Genomic DNA, 21,203 nt, shown 5'->3' on the forward strand with positions numbered 1-21,203 from the left:
TCCTAGAGCATGTTCTGAAATAGACCAGACAACGTAGCGTCAGACATCGACATTTTGACTATAAACGATAGACTTTAGTAAGTTTTTACTTGGTATTATTTGTTCAATGCTTTATGTTTTTGTCAATGTAACACAATGAAAATTTTCCAGTTTTCCTTGAAAAAGGTCTACACAAAAGGCCGAAACGTCGGACAGTAAACATTTGTTTGTATTATAAGACAGAGACAGCAGTTCAACAGCCTATACTGTAAAATCTAATAAAGATACAAAAATTCCTTCCTTAGCTTTCGCATAAGCTATTTCATAAAGCAACCTTTAAAGTTAATATAATGAAAAAAGTTGAAAAATTAAAAAACAAAGAGAAAAATTTCAAACTTGGGCCTAATTTTTTTCTTTTTTAGTTGAAAAAAGAAGCCTTAGGAGTTTAATTCAATCTTGGCAAAGTTGCAGAGTGGAAAGATCAATACTTTCGGAGCAGTGAATTTTTCAAATACGACCCGCACTGCCGATCCGACCGATCCGAGCTCTCCGACGTTGACCTTTTTCTGTTTCGGCTATGGCTAAGCTGCATATGCATTCTTTCATTGCTCGAAATCAAACTTCATATTTTGAAAATTCGAAACAAAATTTGCATCTATTTTTCTGACGGCGCTCCTCAGCAATTTAAAAATGTAAAACATTTAGCGAATATTTTTCATCACGAGCATGATTTTCATCGTTTTGCAAGTCCAATTTTCACGCGACAGTTCATGGAAAAGGGTCATGCGACGGTGCTGGAGGAACTATCAAAAGAATGGCACGTCGTGCAAGTTTACAAATGATCAATGATTGTCAAATTTCGACCGCGAATGAATTGTACGAGTGGGCTAAGAAAGTATCTTCCTACCCAATATTTCAGTCATATGCAAATGTTCGGAAGATTATGTAAAAGCAGAGAAATTTCTTAAAAATCGTTTCAAAAAATGTAAAACTATTTCTGGAACAGAATCGTTTCACTATGTTGAGCCGTACGGAGACAAGGAATTAAAAATGAAAGTTTTCTCTTCCAGGACACGTTTGAAGTATGGCGTTTTTGAAAAAAACAGAAAAACCAAATCATAGAAAAATTGCAACTGTTAAAAAACTATGTCATCACAATTTTTTTACTCACGTAAATCCTTTGTCCCAATTTCACTCGTTTTCTGACAAAGTTAGGATTCGATCTGTGGCGCGACATGTGTCAAAAAGTAAAGCACGTATCCGATCGAGTTGCGTTGCGGTACGCTCGGCGCGTGCGAATCGTAATTGAAAAATTCACTGCTACGACAGTATTGATCTTTCCACTCTGAAATATTGCCAAGATTAAGTTAAACCCCTAAGGCTTTTTTTCAACAAAAAAAATAGAACAAAAATTAGGCCCAAGTTTGAATTTTTTTCATTTGATTATTAAATTTTAACTTTTTCATAATATTAACTTTAAAGGTTGTTTTATAGAATCGCTTATTTGGAAGCTAAAGAAAAGCCGCACATTGCATGTCTTGGAGGATTTTTTTTTAATATTATTAGATTTTACAGTATAGGCTCTGAAAAAAGGTTCTTTTTTGATAACGCGAAATATCACGTACCGTATTGAAAGAAAAAAAAACACGTGTTGAATATGTTGAATATTTTGCGTGGAATACCCCCTATATATATATATATATATATATATATATATATATATATATATATATATATATATATATATATATATATATATATATATATATATATATATATATATATATATATATATATATATATATATATATATATAAATTTTTTTCTGGCCTCGATGTTCTTTGTATGGCTTTATGAAAACACAGTCTTTGTTATGATGATACATATACTTCACAACTACTCTCACTTCACACACCTGACAAAATACCAAAGTTCTAGTTACTACAAAAAGTAATACTATTACGCAGAATACGTCTATAGTTGATAAGAAGATTTGCATATTCAAATCCCTGTTAAAATTGATGGGAACATTCGATTCGGGAAGCACAACAAAAATGGTGTGCGAGTCTAGTATTTTTTGAACTTATTTGAACGTTTCAACGCACGTATTTACAGGCGTACAAGATCAAGGATCCTGAAGGCCAATTTTTGTTTGAATGTATTGTTTTCGGTTTATATTGTGAACATTAACATAAAATTATTTCACTTTCGCAATTCATTTGTTATTCACGAGCATTTATTTGCATAATTAATTCGATGTTGCAAGATCGGTTTGAAACACCATTTCTACCTTGAGACACACAAAACTCTATATTAATACCACTTAATAACTAGATAGCTTTTGGTTTTAATTATAAGGAATATAAAATTTTTAATTTGAACATGTATTCTTGTCAACATCATTAACATTAATCACACTTTTCCTCCTCAATCACACAATAAGTTTACTTTGATTTATTATGCGACATAATTCTAAGCATTGTAACAACAGGAGCTTCGAAAGAAAGGGAAATGATGAAAGCCAAAACGTATGATGACACAACCTGGCCTAAATAAAGCGTAGCCTGAAATATAAGTAAAGTAAGTAAGTTTTCGAAAGAAATGAAAAAAAAAGATTACCAAATTGTTTGGAGTCATGTGAATTGGTGAATCTGACTCCATTGCATAAACTCTGTTTACTATTGGATGAACCAAGTAAGCACAGTATGTCACTCTTGAAAAAGGGTAGAGAACAGGAGCTGATAATAGTTTATTCACCCAACCTCCATGATCCGTAGAACAGGCAATTATAACCCAGGCACAAGCTACTGCCCATGCTGTGTGACTTAGAGAGCTGTATGCTGCTGCCGCTATTTTGGTCAGTGTAGTGTTGAAAAGTCCAAACAGTAAATAAAGAATCGTGATTGTTGACGCAGTCCATCCTAGGACAACTACAATCTGCAGATAAAAATCAATGTTCATGTAATAGAATACAACTACAATTGCTATTCAATTTACAGAATGAACTTACTTTTGGAATACAAATTTTGCAATTCGTTTTGAACAGAGTCCAACCTACACACATTCCAACAAGATACGGCCCTAGTCGCGTCCAAGGTTTATCGTAAATTTTATCGAATAATGCAAATGGATCGTCCCCATTCGGCATGTGGTTATTTGAAAAAGCTATGTACGCGGTAGTTGCCCACGCAGATATCATAAAGACAGTTAGGATTCCAGCAGCAAACTTGAAATGTCTCACAGCTATGATCAAAATTATTGCTCCAATGATGTAAAATTGAGTGTCGTCTGCCAAATACCAACTCCAGAGCATGCACTGAGGAAATAAATAAAATAAATATCATCTAATAAGTAAGAATATGAAAATTTTCACAGATGATTACAGGAATTGTCATGTAATAAATTCCATGAGATGTTTTTTATTTGAATAAATTTTATGTTATCAAAATCAAACAGATTGAAAATTGAAAAAACTGATATTTTTTAATATTATTTTATGAGTATTCTTCATAACTTTTATTTGTGATTTATACACTGTCATATGTTTTAGGCATAATTAGTAGAAGAACATTTTTTCACCTTCTTAAAGATTTTGTGAACTACTAAAAGCAAAACTAGGAAAAATTCTTCTAAATTTGGTTCAAAATAGTATCAATTTGTAGATTGTATTATTTGCTGGTCAAAAGGACTGAATTCAGCAGCGCTTACCGGAAGTCCCGAAAATAGTGATTAAAAACGTAATTATCTTCATTTTCTAAGAGACGGCTGAAAAGTTTTTCACAAACTTGGATTCAAGTGATAGGTATTATGGTATTGCTATTGACTTTCAGCTCCGCAACAACAGGATGAAGTGTGCTTAAAACGTTAACCGTCATGTAGAGCAGAAGTGCAAAACACGAAGAATAATTGTAAGCTTGGCATAAAACTTTTTCTAAATTGAAAAGGTTGCGATAGTGTAAACTAAAAGCTAACTGACACGGACTACAAGCTATGCTAGCATTTCCAAGTGTAGGTCAAACTAGCGATCTTCAAATAATGTGGATGTTTAACTTGCGCCTTGGGGGGAGAGGAGGTTGCATTTCCATCTAGCAAAGATTGAAGATATCATCTATTGCTTCATCGTCGGAGTTGTGTGTGGCTTCCGTTTTCTTTTTGTTTTCTCTGTTGATGGCAGTCTTGAACTCGTTACTAGTTGCTATAGATGCGTCTTGCACATTGCTTGCACTTTATAGTTGGTTTGATAATGAAAGTGTTTTTGAAACAGGAGTATTGCGTTCACTAGCAACACTTGTTCAGCGGTTCACCTTGTCTTTGGTTGAATATGTTTTTTTCGTTCACAAAACTGACATGAATCAACTGATTCTCATAGGCCCTGAACACAAATCACACAAGATGGACGCCCACTCGACGGGTGGATACAAGTGCCCTGCATATAAGAAGGCGATCGCAGGTTAACAGTAATGGAGATAATTCAGATAAACCTGAATCATTGCGACACCGCACAGCAACTGTTGAGGCAGTCAACAACAGAAGCAAAGTGCGACGTTGCGATTATTGCAGAGCCGTATCGAGTTCCTCTCGGTAACAACAACTGGGTGGCAGATAGTACGAGAACGACTGCTATACATGTGACTGGAAGATTTCCTATTCAGGAGGTGGTTGCAAGCACGTACGAAGGTTTCATCATCGCCAAAATCAACGGCATCTTCGTATGCAGCTGCTATGCACCCCCAAGGTGGACAGCGGAGTAATTCGATCGGATGCTGGAGGAGTTAACCGACAATCTGGTTGGACGCAGGCCAGTACTGATCGGTGGAGACTTCAATGCGTGGGCCGTGGAGTGGGGTAGCAGGCTAACCAACGCTAGAGGTTACAGCCTGCTGGAAGCGCTAGCAAAGTTGGAGGTACAACTGTGCATCGCTGGCACCGTTAGCACATTCAGGAAAGACGGGCGGGAGTAGATCATCGATATTACCTTCTGCAGCCCATCGCTGGCACGCAGCATGAACTGGAGAGTAAGCGAAGAGTACACCCATAGTGATCACCAGGCGGTCTGCTACAGCGTTGGCCAACGGAACCCCACGGCCATACAGGGAAGCAGAACATGCGAGCGAAAGTGGAAGACGAAGGCCTTCGACTAAAACCTCTTCATCGAAGCACTCCGTGTGAACAGCGACACTCCAGACATGGATGCGGTAAAACTGACAAGAGTGATTACAAGGGCATGCGACACTACAATGCCACGAGAACGGGAGCCAAGGTACAGACGGCGTCCTGCACATTGGTGGAACGAGACACTCGGCACCCTCCGTGCTGCCTGCCTAAGAGCCAGAAGACGCTATCAGAGGGCAAGAATCCTCCCGGATAGAGAGGAGCGGAAGTAGGCGTTCCAGGAGGCCAGAGCCGCATTTAAAAAGGAGATAATTGTGAGCAAGTCGAACTGCCACAAGGAGCTATGCAGAGAAGCCTACGCAAACCCCTGGGGTAACGCGTACCGAGTCGTGATGGCGAAGATCAAAGGTCCAGCGACGCCAGCCGAAATGTGCCCAGATAAGCTGAAGATAATCGTAGAGGGTCTCTTTCCGAAGCACGACCCAACGACGTGGCCACCAACACCGTATGGTGAGGAAGACGAAGGTAGTGCGGAAGCTCGGCAGGTCTCCAATGCCGAGTTAGAAGCAGTGGCGAAAAAACTGAAAGTGAACAAAGCTCCGGGTCCGGACGGGATCCCCAAAGTGGCGTTGAAATCGGTGGTCCTGGCCTACCCCGATGTGTTCAGGTCGGCGATGCAGAAATGTTTGGAAGAAGGCCACATCCCAGACATTTGGAAGGTACAGAAACTGGTTTTACTGCCGCCGGGGGATCCAGTATCGTATAGACCGATATGCCTGCTGGACACACTTGGGAAGCTGCTGAAGAAGGTCATCCTTAACAGGGTGGAGCCGTTTACAGAAAGAGAGAATGGACTGTCACGGCTGCAGTTCGGATTTCGGAAGGAAAAGTCGACGTTGGATGCTATCCCGACGGTCCTAGAGAGGGCCGAGAAGGCGTCCAAACAGAAGAGGAGAGAAAACCGGTACTGCGCCGTAATCACAATTGACGTCAAGAACGCGTTCAATAGCGCCAGCTGGGAGGCTATCGCCGTAGCACTGCATAGAATGCGGGTTCCAGACTACCTGTGTCGGATCTTGAAAAGCTACTTCCAGAACAGAGTCTTGGTGTACGACCCTGAAGCTGGACAGAGGAGGATGAATGTGTCGGCGGGAGTGCCACAAGGCTCCATCCTCGGACCAACGCTGTGGAACGCTATGTACAACGGAGTGCATACGCTGCAGCTACCCACAGGCGTCGTGCTCGTGGGTTTCGCGGCCGATATCGTTTTATCAGTAACAGGCGAGACGCCGGAGGAGGTAGAAATGATGGTGGTAGAATCGATCGGCATCATCGAAAACTGGATGAATGGAGTCAAGCTGAAGATGGCCCACCACAAAACGGAGATACTATTGGTGAGCAACTGCATGGCAGTGCAGCGAGTGGAAATCTCCGTCGGAGAACACGCAATAGCATCGAAGCGACAACTGAAGCATCTGGGTGTGATGATCGACGATCGGCTAAACTTTAACAGCCACGTCGACTACGCCTGTGAAAAGGCGGCGAAGGCGATCAACGCACTGTCAAGGATTATGCCAAACACCGGTGGTCCAAGAAGCAGCAAGAGGTGGCTGCTGGCGAGTGTGTCATCTTCGATACTGCGGTACGGAGTTCCAGCCTGGGGTGCGGCGTTAAAAACCAAACGAAATCGAGCGAAGCTATACAGTGCGTTCCGGCTCATGGTCATGCGAGTAGCGAGCGCATATAGAACGATATCGTCGGAGGCAGTTTGTGTGATTGCAGGGATGATCCCAATCTGCATCACATTGGAGGAGGATATCGAGTGCTACGTGCGGAGGACGACCAGGCAAGTGAGAATGTTAGTGCAAACGACCAATTCCAAGTTTTTCCAATCGGTTTTCTCTGCTGAGGGAGGTTGGGAGGAAAAAAACACGCAGACATTGCTCAGCTCGATGAACTGAGTCGAATGGTATATGACACTTGGCCAAAAAATTAGTTCAATTATTATTTTCATCAAAACAACAAGATCGCTACATGCAGTATAACCATGACAATGTTAGCTCGTGTATTAGTTACATCAAGTTACAATATGAACAAAATTACGGAATTACAGTGCGTATCCAGTGTTTCTTAATATGCCAAAGAGAAAATCAATCGAAGTAACAAAACATTGTGACAGGCTCGAAGTTTTCGGATTTGAAAATAGCACGTCGATACTTTGGAGTTAGACATTGAATACTTGATTCACTTTTCGAGTTTTGGTTTTGTTCAAATAACAATTTATGCTTGTGTGAGTGTAGTTTTGAGGCTTGACAGTTACGTTTACGGAATTTGATTTGGGTTTAATATTCGAGAATGTTTTGAAGAATGCAATTTTTTTGGTAAACATCGCTCATTCTACGGCGATGGCAAGTACAATCGAAGTCATTTGTTTCCTTTGCGCGAGGCGGAACAGCATCGCCGCGCAAGCAAAACTGTTTTGCTTCTACTTCAGCGATGCTTCATACAAAGTATGTTCTAGAAAAGTTTTACATTTTCTTGGCAATGTAATGAAATTAAATGTTATAAACATGTCATGTTTATATCATTTTGATTAATTTAACATGAAAAGAATGGGGGCTTTAACGTTTCCGACACAATATTTTGTGCGGACTGTTTTGCACGTTTTCTTCCTTGTATTGTTATCATAGTATTTACCGACACTTTTCAATGATTATGGACATTTTTTAACGAAGGGTCAATATAATTACACAATTACTAAGTTAACTGGATCACGTTTACTGATTCAAATTTCGCGATCAAAATATATATATTTTGAGCCCCGACCTGGACGGATTCGTAGTGTCAGTAGGAATGTAGCACCAGCCATGCAATGGGCTGCTAATCTGTTGAAACAGAAGGTCAAATTTCGCATCGATTCACTGTTTATAAAATTAATAAGTAGGGTAAGGTGTTCGATTGCAGCACTCCACAGTAACTTATAACAGAAAGCAGATAGTGTCAATCCGACAAATATCATGTGTGTGTAATAGCAGTACGTTATTTTTGAGCCGAATACCAAAGCAAACAGACACTTGCGCTCAAAACAAATTTTGATTGCATGTAAATCAACACAAAAGTTTTTTCTGACTGTTTTTTATAGTATCATAAATTGATGAGCATCAATCGAAAATGTGAGTGGATTGAATATTTATGCGGTAAAATCAATCTGATTCGTGATTTAATACCGGATGCTATAAAAATTTTCGCAAATAAAGTTTTACTTTCGTAATTTTCAAAATGTCTACCGATTTCGATTACCGGCACCCCAAAGTGTTCGGTTGCCGACACCCCTTTTTTTCGACAAATCGTGAAAAATTTTCACAACCAAAGTTTTTTTTTGTGATTTTCAAAATGTCTACCGAATTCGATTGCAGGCACCCCAAAGTGGTCGGTTACCAACACCCTGCAGTGATATGCAGAGATGCCAAATTAGCAAATTTGTCTATACATTATCAAATTTCGTAGTTAACCTTCAAAACTTTTTTCGTCAGAAGACTTTTTACAGACTTTTGCAACTTCGATTGCTTGCCGACATTCGTCAGAATTTACAAACTTTTAAAAAGTGGCGCGATCTTTTTGTTTTTGAAAGCTAAACTTATTGTATTAACTGGCATCTCTTATAATCTGCAAGACGTAGACAAATGGACAGCTTCAATACATCCGTCATATAAGTAAAAGCTTTAGTTATCTGGTTCTGTTAGCCATGGCGACTAAAAGCAAATCGTCAAAGTCGAGGAATGCACTTTTGTTTATAAATACGTTTATTTCATTAGGCAACATACATAAGTTTTTCTTCGCCGTAGCATCCACAATACACAGTACTTTAAACCTAATATATTTCGAATATCATATTAGTATGTCGGAACTCATTAGTTAATCTAAACACATCAAACGATTTGCTATTGCAAAATACATTTATTTTGTACATGATCTTATAACTATTTCAGATGTTTGTATCAGTTCATCACTTTCATTCAATGTAGGATAGTCTATTGGCATTGACAAGCAAGAATGTCGCAAAGTGGGACATTGGATAGTCTACCTTGAGTACGCAAGAAATTTATTAGTTGAGATCTGACATGGTTGGACATGTGTCTGGACATCACACAAATGAAGTCAATACTCACATTCAGCCCCCTGAACCATGCCTTTGTCGACATTTTAGGGATAATTGAGTGCATCCACTGACCCAGTTCATCCTATCCCAACAAGTTTGATAGCTGGCAAGTATTCCTTCGCGAGACGCCTATAGAATTCATAGAAAGGAATTTTCCACTCATTAATTTCACCCTCAATAGCACCACGTTTAGCTGGAATGTCGGCTTTTTCATTGCCTGGAATGAAGTAATGGGCGGGGACCCAGACTATAGTGATTTGATAACTATTATTCAATATGTCGTTCAGGTACTGTCCTATTTTGCCCAAGAAAAACGTTTGATTGTTGCCAGTAATGTTTGATCGAATGACTTCAATTGCGCTCAGACTATCTGTGAAGAGGAAATAATGGTTTGGAGATAACATGACGATTACACTCAACCAATAATGAATTGCTGCTAACTCTGATATATAAACAAATGCAGGCTCATGAAGCCTAATACCGTTTTCGTTTATTGATCAAAGCAGCCCGAAAGCTGACCAAGAGTCGCCCAAACAACGTTTGATATGTTTGTTTTAGCAACCTGAGGGCGCTCTAGATCGGACTCCAATCGCGTAGTTTCGCTCTGAAAATTTTCTCGGGTCGCACCACGCATCCAGCCGAGTTTGTTTATTTTTTCTTTTTTTCATGATTTGTTGTTTAGGGTGCGTACCACGTGTTCGTTTTACTCGGAGTCAGAGTAGCCCGCTTCTAGGTTCAAAAACGAAAACGGTATAAATGAGACCAAAACATTATTGTTGAACATACCAAACCCTGTCGTCTCTTCAATTTGTGATCCATCCTTGTAAAATATGTGTTGAAAAATAAAGTTGAGTAAGGGACATTTAGGAGGCTGTCACGGATAGGAATATATCTTGAAGGGTTGATTTCCTGTGACATATGGTTAACATATGCTGTCATGAATTATGTTTGGGATTGAAGCTCAACTAGCCTTTCGAAGTTATTAATAACCAGAGGACTCAGTACCTCACATCTTATTAGCAGTCGTGATGAAAGCTCCCAAAAGCGATCATTCAATGGAATAACTCTCGCCAGAATTTCAAGACTCATTGTATGTGTTGAATGCATGCAGCCTAAGGCGATTCGCTAGCAACGATACTGAATTCGCTCAAGTTTAATAATATGAGAGTTTGCAGCGGAACGAAAACAAACACATCTATATTCCATAGCTGAAAGTATCGTTGTCTGGTACAATTTTATTAGATCTTCCGGATGAGTACCCCACCAAGATCCTGTTGTTGTTCGAAGAAAATTTACTCTTTGTTGGCATTATGTTATCAGATGCCTAATGTGTCCTCACCAAGTGCATTTCTAATCAAACACCACCCCGAAGTATTTGAAAGTCAAAACCTTTTTGCCTTTCTCTATAGAAAGGTATTAGAATTGCTGGAAAAACCGACTTTCGAACGGAGCCTCGGAGACCCATAGTGGTATATACCATTCGACTCAGTTCGTCGAGATCGGAAAATGTCTGTGTGTGTATGTGTGTGTGTATGTGTATGTGTATGTATGTGTGCTACTGTCGGGCCATTGATAAAGTTCGAAGATCAAATGGCTGTGACTTTTGGTTCCGGAGATATGATTGTATAAGTGACGTAACCGATAAAAAGCGTTGTATTTGAACGCGCTCAATTTTCTCAGAGATGGCTGATCCGATTTTAACAAACTTGGGCTCGTTTGAAAGCTACTGTCGGGCCGTTGATCAAGTTCGAAGATCAAATGGTTGTGACTTTTGGTTCCAGATATATGATGGTATAAGTGACGTAACCGACAAAACACGTTGATTTTTACCGCTCTTATATATATAAGGGTGCCAAAATTTTGGGATCAACTCTATTTGCGTTAAGTTTTAGTGCTCAAAAGTTTAAGCACCTCGAAAAAAGCCTTCATGCAAAATTTGACCTAAATCGGACATGCTTAAGGGGTGCTGCCCGGTGGTAAAGGTTTGACAATTTTCGATCTTGAAAAAGCACCATAGGGAGGAGTACAAAAAATTTCCAAAATCGAAAATTTTTTTTGATGCCGAAACTCTTAAAACTGCATGAAACATCAAAATTTAGTGTCCTCTCAAAAAAAATAATTTTTTGAAAAAATCAACTTTCTGGGACTTTCTTTTCATATTTTTTTTAAGTCCCAAAAAGTCGACTTTTTCACAAAAAATTTTTTTCGAGATGACACTAAATCTCGACGTTTCATGCAATTCTAAGCTTTTTGGCATCAAAATTTTTTTTGATTTCGAAAATTTCATGTACTGGTGATTTTTCAAGATATATGAAAATTTCACTAAGTGGACTAAGAAGGCATTTTTTAGATTAGCATCACTGATTACAAATAGGCAACGCAAATGTCAAGCACTAGTTTGGAAAAATGATGCTGACTGTGTGACATAAACACTGAAGCATGCTTTTGTGAACTACTCGAATCAATCTGCATCAATTGTTGTCAAAATTAGTGTCCAAAATTATTTAATAAAAGTATGAAACATATTTTCATGAGACTGTTAAGAAAGAAGAGAAAGGCATTATCACACCACTAGGTGGATTAAGAAGGCTTTTTGCCTTTCTCTATAGAAAGGTATTAGAATTGCTGGAAAAACCGACTTTCGAACGGAGCCTCGGAGACCCATAGTGTTATATACCATTCGACTCAGCTCGACGAGATCGGAAAATGTATGTGTGTGTGTGTGTATGTGTGTGTGTATGTGTGTGTGTATGTGTGTGTGTGTATGTGTGTGTATGTGTGTGCACTTTTCGAAGATATTTGAACGCGCTCAATTTTCTCAGAGATGGCTCAACCGATTTTAACAAACTTGAGCTCGTTTGAAAGCTACTATCGGGGCATTGATCAAGTTCGAAGATAAAATGGCTGTGACTTTTGGTTCCGGAGATATGATTGTATAAGTGACGTAACCGACAAAAATCGTGCTATTTGAACGCGCTCAATTTTCTCAGAGATGGCTGAACCGATTTTAACAAACTTAGGCTCGTTTGAAAGCTACTGTCGGACCATTGATCAAGTTCGAAGATCAAATGGCTGTGAGTTTTGATTCCGGAGATATGATTGTATAAGTGACGTAACCGACAAAAATCGTTGTATTTGAACGCGCTCAATTTTCTCAGAGATGGCTGATCCGATTTTAACAAACTTGGGCTCGTTTGAAAGCTACTGTCGGGCCGTTGATCAAGTTCGAAGATCAAATGGTTGTGACTTTTGGTTCCAGATATATGATGGTATAAGTGACGTAACCGACAAAACACGTTGATTTTTACCGCTCTTATATATATAAGGGTGCCAAAATTTTGGGATCAACTCTATTTTCGTAAAGTTCTAGTGCTCAAAAGTTTAAGCACCTCGAAAAATGCAAAATTTGACCTAAATCGGACATGCTTAAGGGGTGCTGCCCGGTGGTAAAGGTTTGACAATTATCGATCTTGAAAAAGCACCATAGGGGGGAGTACATGAAATTTCCAAAATCGAAAATTTTTTTTGATGCCAAAACTCTTAAAACTGCATAAAACATCGAAATTTAGTGTCATCTCAAAAAAAATTTTTTTGAAAAAATCAACTTTCTGGGACTGGGATCAGTGGAAATTTTGATATTTTTTCTAAGTCCCGAAAAGTGTTTTTTTTCAAAAAAAATTTTTTCGAGATGACACGAAATCTCGACGTTTCATGCAATTCTAAGCCTTTTGGCATCAAAATTTTTTTTCGATTTCGAAAATTTCATGTACTCCCCCCTATGGTGATTTTTCAAGATATACGAAAATTCCACTAAGTGGACTAAGAAGGCTTTTTTTAGATTAGCATCACTGTTCTCATACAAATAGGCAACGCAAATGTCAAGCACTAGTTTGAAAAAATGATGCTGACTGTGTGACATAAACACTCAAGCATGCTTTTGTGAACTACTCGAATTAATCTGAATCAATTGGCGTCTAAAATTATTTAATAAATGTATGAAACATATTTTCATGAGACTGTTATGAAAGAAGAGAAAGGCATTATCACACCACTAGGTGGATTAAGAAGGGTTTTTTTTAGATTAGCATCACTGTTCTCATACAAATAGGCAACGCAAATGTCAAGCACTAGTTTGGGAAAATGATGCTGACTGTGTGACATAAACACTGAAGCATGCTTTTGTGTACTACTCGAATCAATCTGAATCAATTGGTGTCAAAATTAGTATCCAAAATTATTTAATAAAAGTATGAAACATATTTTCATGAGACTGTTATGAAAGAAGAGAAAGGCATTATATATATGATTTGGTTGTTACCATGAGGACATCATTTGCTTCCGTAATTCTGAGATTTTTGTGTAGGGAAAATTTTAAACCTGCTTGTATTGTGTAATGGGGAAAAGGAACTTATATACTAACTTACTCGCTAATACAGAGAGCGAATCTATTCAATTGAAGATTGCATCGATTTTTGTCAATTCCAAGCCACTCAATTTGAGAATGTGATTATTGTTTGGTTTAAGAAAAGAAGCTCTTGGCTTATGAGGAAAGTTAAATAATTGCGTTTTTGCTGCATTTGGTTTAATTTTCCATTTTGACAAATAATCACTGAAAATATGCTGAAGGGATGCTGAACAATCTGCTAGGGATCACATTCAGTGGAAGCAGAAGTAAATTCTGAACCTCTACGAGGGTCCGAACAGTCTGCTGTAAAACCTATTTAGGTTTGTTACTATGTGCGTTCTTTCTGATGAACGATGCACAGTTAATAAACCCTCCAACCCCCAAGAGGAATTAGAGATTTTACAAAAGCTACATCATTCTGCACTCCCGGAAGAATGCAGAACTATTCGCAGTATGTACGAGCAAAAGTAAATTCGGTACCTAATAAAGGATGCCAAACAATCTGCTAAACCCTATTTAAGGTGAATACAGAAAGGATTTATTCACTACAAGAAGAACAATGAATCCTTCTGACTATAGCTCCTTATCACATTGCGTGAGAAACGAGAAACATTGTTCCTTTTGTTGGCATGTTTGGATGCAGCCCAAGAACGAATCTTGTGCTAAAAGTGGCAAAGCTGGTTCCGGACCAACGAAATCATTCGTTGCACCAGCTCTAGCCAACTCATCATTGCCGATTGTATTCCACACAGAATCGCGTAGATTTCTGCTTCGAACACAGTACAGTATTAACTAAGTGAATGAGACTGCTCTAGCCTCATTTCACGAAAGTAGACACCAGCACCAGTACGACCATTCAACAGAGAACCGTCCGTATAACAAACTATGTGTTCATCAAGTTGTCGTTCCAAATAACCAGACAACCATTCCTCACGAAGAGGATAGCTCACATTGATTGTTTTGAAAGGAAAACTGCATGTGAGAGTTAGGTCACTAGGAACGAGTAAATACTCATCCCAGGTGACCATTTGAGACCACAAGCGAATGTGGCTAGTAGCATAGTCTATAGGGTTACTGTTCCAAAGCCCTGTAAAATTAAGACGGTATGCACAAGATAATGCTTCTTGGTTTAGGATCACATGTAGTGGTTTAATACACAGTAGCGCCTCTAGAGCAGCAGTAGGAGTTGTCGTGAATGCTCCTGTCACCGCCATTAGGACCATCCTTTAGAGATGATTTAGCTTTGACCGAACTGTCGCAACTTCTCCTTGCTGCCACCATACAAGACATCCGTATGCTAAAATTGGTCTAACGATAGTTGTGTAGATCCAATGAATGTATCTGGGTTTGAGACTCCATGACTTTCCAAAAGCTCGTCTGCATTGGCCGAAAGCCCCGCAAGCTTTTTTAATCCTGAAGTCAATGTGAGCAGACCAATTCAGCTTTGAATCAAGAATAACCCCGACGTATTTAACTTGATCAACCACAGTGACCTCTGAACCGAAGAACTGTAACGGACGAGCTCCTGTGGTTATCCTACGATAAGTGAAAAGCACCATTGATGTTTTGCCGGATTTACAGATAATCTAACCTGATAACACCATTGTTGAACAGATCTCAGGGCTTGCTGCATTAAATCAAAGAGAGTGATAATGCTTATACCGGTCATCAATATATGATAATCGTCGGCAAAACCATAAGTCGGAAATCCACGGATATTAAGTTTCCTTAACAAACCATCAGCGACTAGGTTCCAAGATATTCCGTTCACGACTGCATTGTTTAACCTCCTGCAGTCATTCAGTCTTCGGCATGGAAATACACCTTGACTTAGGAGTTCCTATTTTTGTGGCCTTTTACGACATGGAACAGGAAATCAGTGGATCAATTCTTGGTAAAAAATAATTCCGCCTGATGCCACACGGCTTACCTGTTTGGTGGACTTATACCACCGGTACAGGTGGACCGTAGCATTATTCTTAACCAGTTGGGAAACCGCTACCGACACTACACGGCTATCTAGGCTGCTCAGAAAGGAAAGTTGACATTGATGGACAACTTCCATGGATGGCCGAGCAGCCGTATACATTAAACTTAAGTATTTAGCTTGATCAGACCATGTCAATTCCAAGCCATTCAATTTGAGAATGTGATTATTGTTTGGTTTAAGAAAAGAAGCTCTTGGCTTATGAGGAAAGTTAATTAATTGCGTTTTTGCTGCATTTGGTTTAATTTTCCATTTTGACAAATAATCACTGAAAATATTTAAACTTCTTTATAGGCGACTGCAGATCACTCTTAGATTTCTACCTGTAGCTAACAGACTTGTGTCGTCACAGAATAGCGATTTCTGAAAACCAACGGGTAGATTTGGAAGATCAGAAGTGAAAATATTATACAAGATGGGAGTTACGCTCGAACCCTGCGGAACACCGGCTCGTACGGGTAGCAATTCAGATTTACAATTCTGATAGCTAACCTGAAGAGTACGATCAATTAAATAATTTTAAATCATTTTGATCAAATAAATAGGAAACTGGGAATCAGACATTTTTGCTATTAAACCTTTGTGCCAACCACTGTCGAATGCTTTTTCTATGTCTAGAAGAGCAACTCCAGTGGATAACCCAGAAGATTTATTTGATTTTATCATGTTCGTTACTCTGACAAGTTGATAAGTAGTTGAATGTTCATAACGAAATCCAAACTGCTCTGGTAAAATTGAACTCTCATTTATATGAGACATCATTCTCAACAAGATAATTTTTTCAAAAAGTTTACTGATAGAAGAAAGTAAGCTAATCGGTCTATAACTTGATGTTTCTGCTGTGTTTTTATCAGGTTTGAGGATAGGAATTATTTTATCGTTTTTCCATCTTTTTGGGAAGTAAGCTATTGAAAAACACTTTTTGAAAATTTTAACCAGGAGCCTCAAGGAAACATCGGGAAGATTTTTAATAAGAATATTAAAAATGCCATCATTACCAGGAGCCTTCATGTTTTTAAGTTTCCTAATAATTTATTTAATTTCATCAAAATTCGTCTCAATAATGTCATCGTGTGATAACACTTTGTTTGAAATATGATCATATTTCAGTGAGACTTCATTTTCAATAGGACTCACAACGTTCAAATCAAAATTGTGGACACTCTCGAACTGTTGAGCAAGTTTTTGAGCTTTTTCGCCATTTGTAAGAAGTATTTGATTTCCTTCCTTGAGAGCTCCTGCTCTGGTTGGTTTCTGAGGTTTCTTAAGAACCTTAGAAGTTTCCAGAAAGGTTAACAATATGATTTAATTTGTTCAACTTCTTTAGCGAAATTTTCATTTCGCAAATGAGTAAATCTATGTTTAATTTCTTTATGTAAATCCTTAACTATGTTTTTCATAGCAGGATCACGAGAACGTTGATATTGTCGTCGACGAACATTCTTCAACCGAATGAGCAGTTGAAGATTGTCATCGATGATAGGAGAATTTAATTTTGTTTGAGCTCTGGGAACTGAAAGATTTCTAGCTTCGATAATATAATGATTCAAATTAACAATTGCTGTGTCGATGTCCGCAGAATTTTCTAAAATAGTTTCATGATCCACATGATTTTCAATGTGAGATCTGTAATCCAACCAATTAGCTCTATGATAGTTGAATATAGAACTAATTGGATTAATTAAAGCTTCGTTGGAAAGTCTGAATGTTACAGGAAGATGATCTCAGTCAAAGTCAGCATGTGTAATCGGTTCACTACAAATGTGACTTTGATCTGTTAGAACCAGATCAATTGTAGACGGGTTTTTCACGGAAGAGAAACAAGTAAAAGGGATAAAGAACTGTGAAATAACCAGCTGAGAATTGATTATGAAGTACTTTACCATTACTGTTATTTTGCCTACAATTCCACTGGACATGCTTAGCATTTAAGTCCCCTATTACGAAAAATTTCGATTGATATCTTGTGAGTTTTTGCAAATCGCCTTTAAAGAAATTTAATTGTTCGCCGGTGCATTGGAATGGCAAATATGCTGCAGCGATGAAATAAATTCCATGAATGGTTTCAACTTCGATTCCCAAGCTTTCAATAACTTTAGTATTGAAAGAAGGTAAAATTCGATGTTTAATTTGCCGTTGGACAAAAAATAGCAACTCCACCACCCATTCCAGTAAACCTGTCAAATCGATGAACCACATAATGTGGATTACTCTTCAATTTGACATTTGATTTAAGAAAAGTTTCTGTCACAATGGCAATATGAATTTTGTGAACTTTGAGAAAATTATAAAATTCATCTTCACTCGATTTCAAAGATCGAACATTCCAATTTAAAATATTCAAATAATTATTTAATATCACTGTTAAATTTTAAATTAATTATAATATTTTTTTGCGAATTGTCATCCGATTTGAAATGCTTCAAAAAGTTATGAAGTCAAATTCATTCGAATGATCATTTGAAAAAGTTGATTTTGTAGGTAGATCATTTTATTTTCAGTTATATCGCCTAAATCAACAGCATTTAAAGAAGCGAATGGCATTGAAGGAATAATTGTAGGTAGACTGCCATTAGAAGAAGATGATATGGCCGATCTACCTATTAATAAATTGTTTTCGTTAGAAGATGAACTGCAAGGCGGTCCTGTGTTTTGATTATTTACATGAGAAGAATTAAGTGGTAGATTTCTACCTGTTATACTAGCATAACTGACATTAGAAAAAGATGATGACGAGGTCTACTTGTCAATAAATTGTTTTCGTTAGAAGACGAATTTTCAGATGTACCTGTTTTGCCTTTCTCATATAGAAAGGTTATGCAATCACTTGAAAAACCGACTAGTGAAAATTGGCCCGGAGGGCCAAGTGTCATATACCATTCGACTCAGTTCATCGAGCTGAGCAATGTCTGTGTGTGTGTGTGTGTGTGTGTGTGTGTGTGTGTATGTATGTGTGTGTGTGTATGTGTCAAATAATCTTACTAGGTTTTCTCGGAGATGGCTGAACCGATTTTGACAAACTAGGATTCAAATGAAAGGTCTCGTGGTCCCATACGGAATTCCTGAATTTCATCCGGATCCGACTTCCGGTTCCGGAATTATAGGGTAAAGTGTGTTCAATATTGTACACCGTCACTTAAACCGGCGAAGCAAAAAACGTGAAAATTTTTCTAAGCTGGTCTCAAAACTACACAAATCGATAGTCATTATCAGTAGGCAACTAAACAAACCGATTCCGGCTACCCTGGTTCCCGGTATCCGGTTCCGGAAGTATCAGAAATAGTGGTCATATGTACCAAAATGGATCTCACTCACTTTTCTCAGCGATGGTTTGACCGATTTCCACAAACTTAGATTCAAATGAAAGGTCTCGTGGTCCCATACGGAATTCCTGAATTTCATCCAGATCCGACTTCCGGTTCCGGAATTATAGGGTAAAGTGTGTTCAATATTGTACACCGTCACTTAAACCGGCGAAGCAAAAAACGTGAAAATTTTTCTAAACTGGTCTCAAAACTACACAAATCGATAGTCATTATCAGTAGGCAACTAAACAAACCGATTCCGGCTATCCTGGTTCCCGGTATCCGGTTCCGGAAGTACCAGAAATAGTGGTCATATGTACCAAAATGGATCTCACTCACTTTTCTCAGCGATGGTTTGACCGATTTCCACAAACTTAGATTCAAATGAAAGGTCTCGTGGTCCCATACGGAATTCCTGAATTTCATCCAGATCCGACTTCCGGTTCCGGAATTATAGGGTAAAGTGTGTTCAATATTGAACACCGTCACTTAAACCGGCGAAGCAAAAAACGTGAAAATTTTTCTAAACTGGTCTCAAAACTACACAAATCGATAGTCATTATCAGTAGGCAACTAAACAAACCGATTCCGGCTATCCTGGTTCCCGGTATCCGGTTCCGGAAGTACCACAAATAGTGGCCATATGTACCAAAATGGATCTCAATCACTTTTCTCAGCGATGGTTTGACCGATTTCCACAAACTTAGATTCAAATGAAAGGTCTCGTGGTCCCATACAGAATTCCTGAATTTCATCCAGATCCGACCTCCGGTTCCGGAATTATAGGGTAAAGTGTGTTCAATATTGTACACCGTCACTTAAACCGGCGAAGCAAAAAACGTGAAAATTTTTCTAAACTGGTCTCAAAACTACACAAATCGATAGTCATTATCAGTAGGCAACTAAACAAACCGATTCCGGCTATCCTGGTTCCCGGTATCCGGTTCCGGAAGTACCAGAAATAGTGGTCATATATACCAAAATGGATCTCACTCACTTTTCTCAGCGATGGTTTGACCAATTTCCACAAACTTAGATTCAAATGAAAGGTCTCCCGGTCCCATACGAAATACCTCAATTTCATCCGGATCCGACTTCCGAATCCGGAGTTATAGGGTGCGTATTAGAAGAGTTTGTGTGTCATGTTAGTTGGTGGCCGTACGAACCGACTTCGATTATACCGGTTCTCGGGATCCGGTGCCAGAAGTGCATATAATAGTGAACCCATTTCGATCTCTTAAGGATGGCTTACGCAATCAAAGCACTGTTTTATTCTGTATGTTATGCATAAACAATCACTCGGTTTCTTTCAAAAATCGAAGAGAAAATTTTTGAATAGAATACCACAATATTATATGTACATGAGAAAGGCATCATTACACCACTAGGTGGATTAAAACAGGTTTTTGTTTTAAATTCGAAGATATAAGTGCTCTAGAAGAATAAGGCGTGGCATTTGTAACGGTTTTTTGATTTTCAGGTATGTTCTGTAAATTTAAGGTCATTTCAAATAATTGAATTTATGATTTCCATCGCAATTTGAACATGAAAATTTATCAGTGTTTTCATTCATTGGACAAACGTCTTTCGAATGCGATTTACCACAATTCAAACACCGTATATCCATATGACAATTTTTGGTTTCATGGTCGAAGCCTTGGCAACGACGACATTGGGTTAAGTTTGCAATACCATTATGTCGTTTATAATGTTCATAATGAATTTTATTGTGAGACATGAAACGTACTTTTTCTATAGTTTTCAAATTGTTTACATAATTTTGACTGAAGTGTATTAGGTAAAGTTCATGGGAAATTCCAGAGTGTTGTTTAGATGTACCATTCGCTCTTTTTTTTCTACTACTTGGGAAGGGGCAAAACCAAGCAATTCTTTTAGTTCATTTCTAATATCATCTGTACTTTGATCATTTGATAAGCCTTTCAAGACAGCCTTGAAGTGTCTGTCTGATTTTATAGCATATGAATAAAATTTATGAGGTTTCTCGGACAAATATCGAGTAAGACGTTCGTAATCTTCCAATCCATCAACCAAGACTCGACATTCTCCTCTTTGTCCGATTTGAAATGAGACTTTTACTTCCGGGAGAAAAGTAGAAAGCTCAGTACGGAATGCTTTGAAGTCGGAAATCATCACCGTCACTGGTGGCATAGATTGATGTTTCTTCCCAGAACGACAAGCGTCCATTTTGGGATTTTTATAAAAATTTTCTTCTATATTGCTACAATCGGATTCAGA

The 21,203-nt window shown here is 38.3% G+C and overlaps 1 protein-coding gene across 4 annotated transcripts in view; it reads right to left on the reverse strand.

Moving 5' to 3' along the window:
* Positions 1–1,846: 1,846 nt before the first annotated feature.
* Positions 1,847–21,203, reverse strand: part of LOC131430684 (O-acyltransferase like protein) — an 812,547-nt gene continuing 793,190 nt past the window's right edge. For all 4 annotated transcript variants that reach the window (XM_058595837.1, XM_058595839.1, XM_058595836.1 and 1 more), the window contains 3 exons: positions 2,990–3,295; positions 2,599–2,916; positions 1,847–2,543 (listed from right to left, as the gene is read on the reverse strand). In XM_058595837.1, coding sequence (XP_058451820.1) covers positions 2,424–2,543; positions 2,599–2,916; positions 2,990–3,295 — 744 coding nt within the window. In that variant the 3' untranslated portion in view covers positions 1,847–2,423. The remainder of the gene's footprint in view (positions 2,544–2,598; positions 2,917–2,989; positions 3,296–21,203) is intronic.

The sequence above is a fragment of the Malaya genurostris genome, chromosome 2 (genome assembly GCF_030247185.1).
Source record: "Malaya genurostris strain Urasoe2022 chromosome 2, Malgen_1.1, whole genome shotgun sequence".
Classification (NCBI taxonomy): domain Eukaryota; kingdom Metazoa; phylum Arthropoda; class Insecta; order Diptera; family Culicidae; genus Malaya; species Malaya genurostris.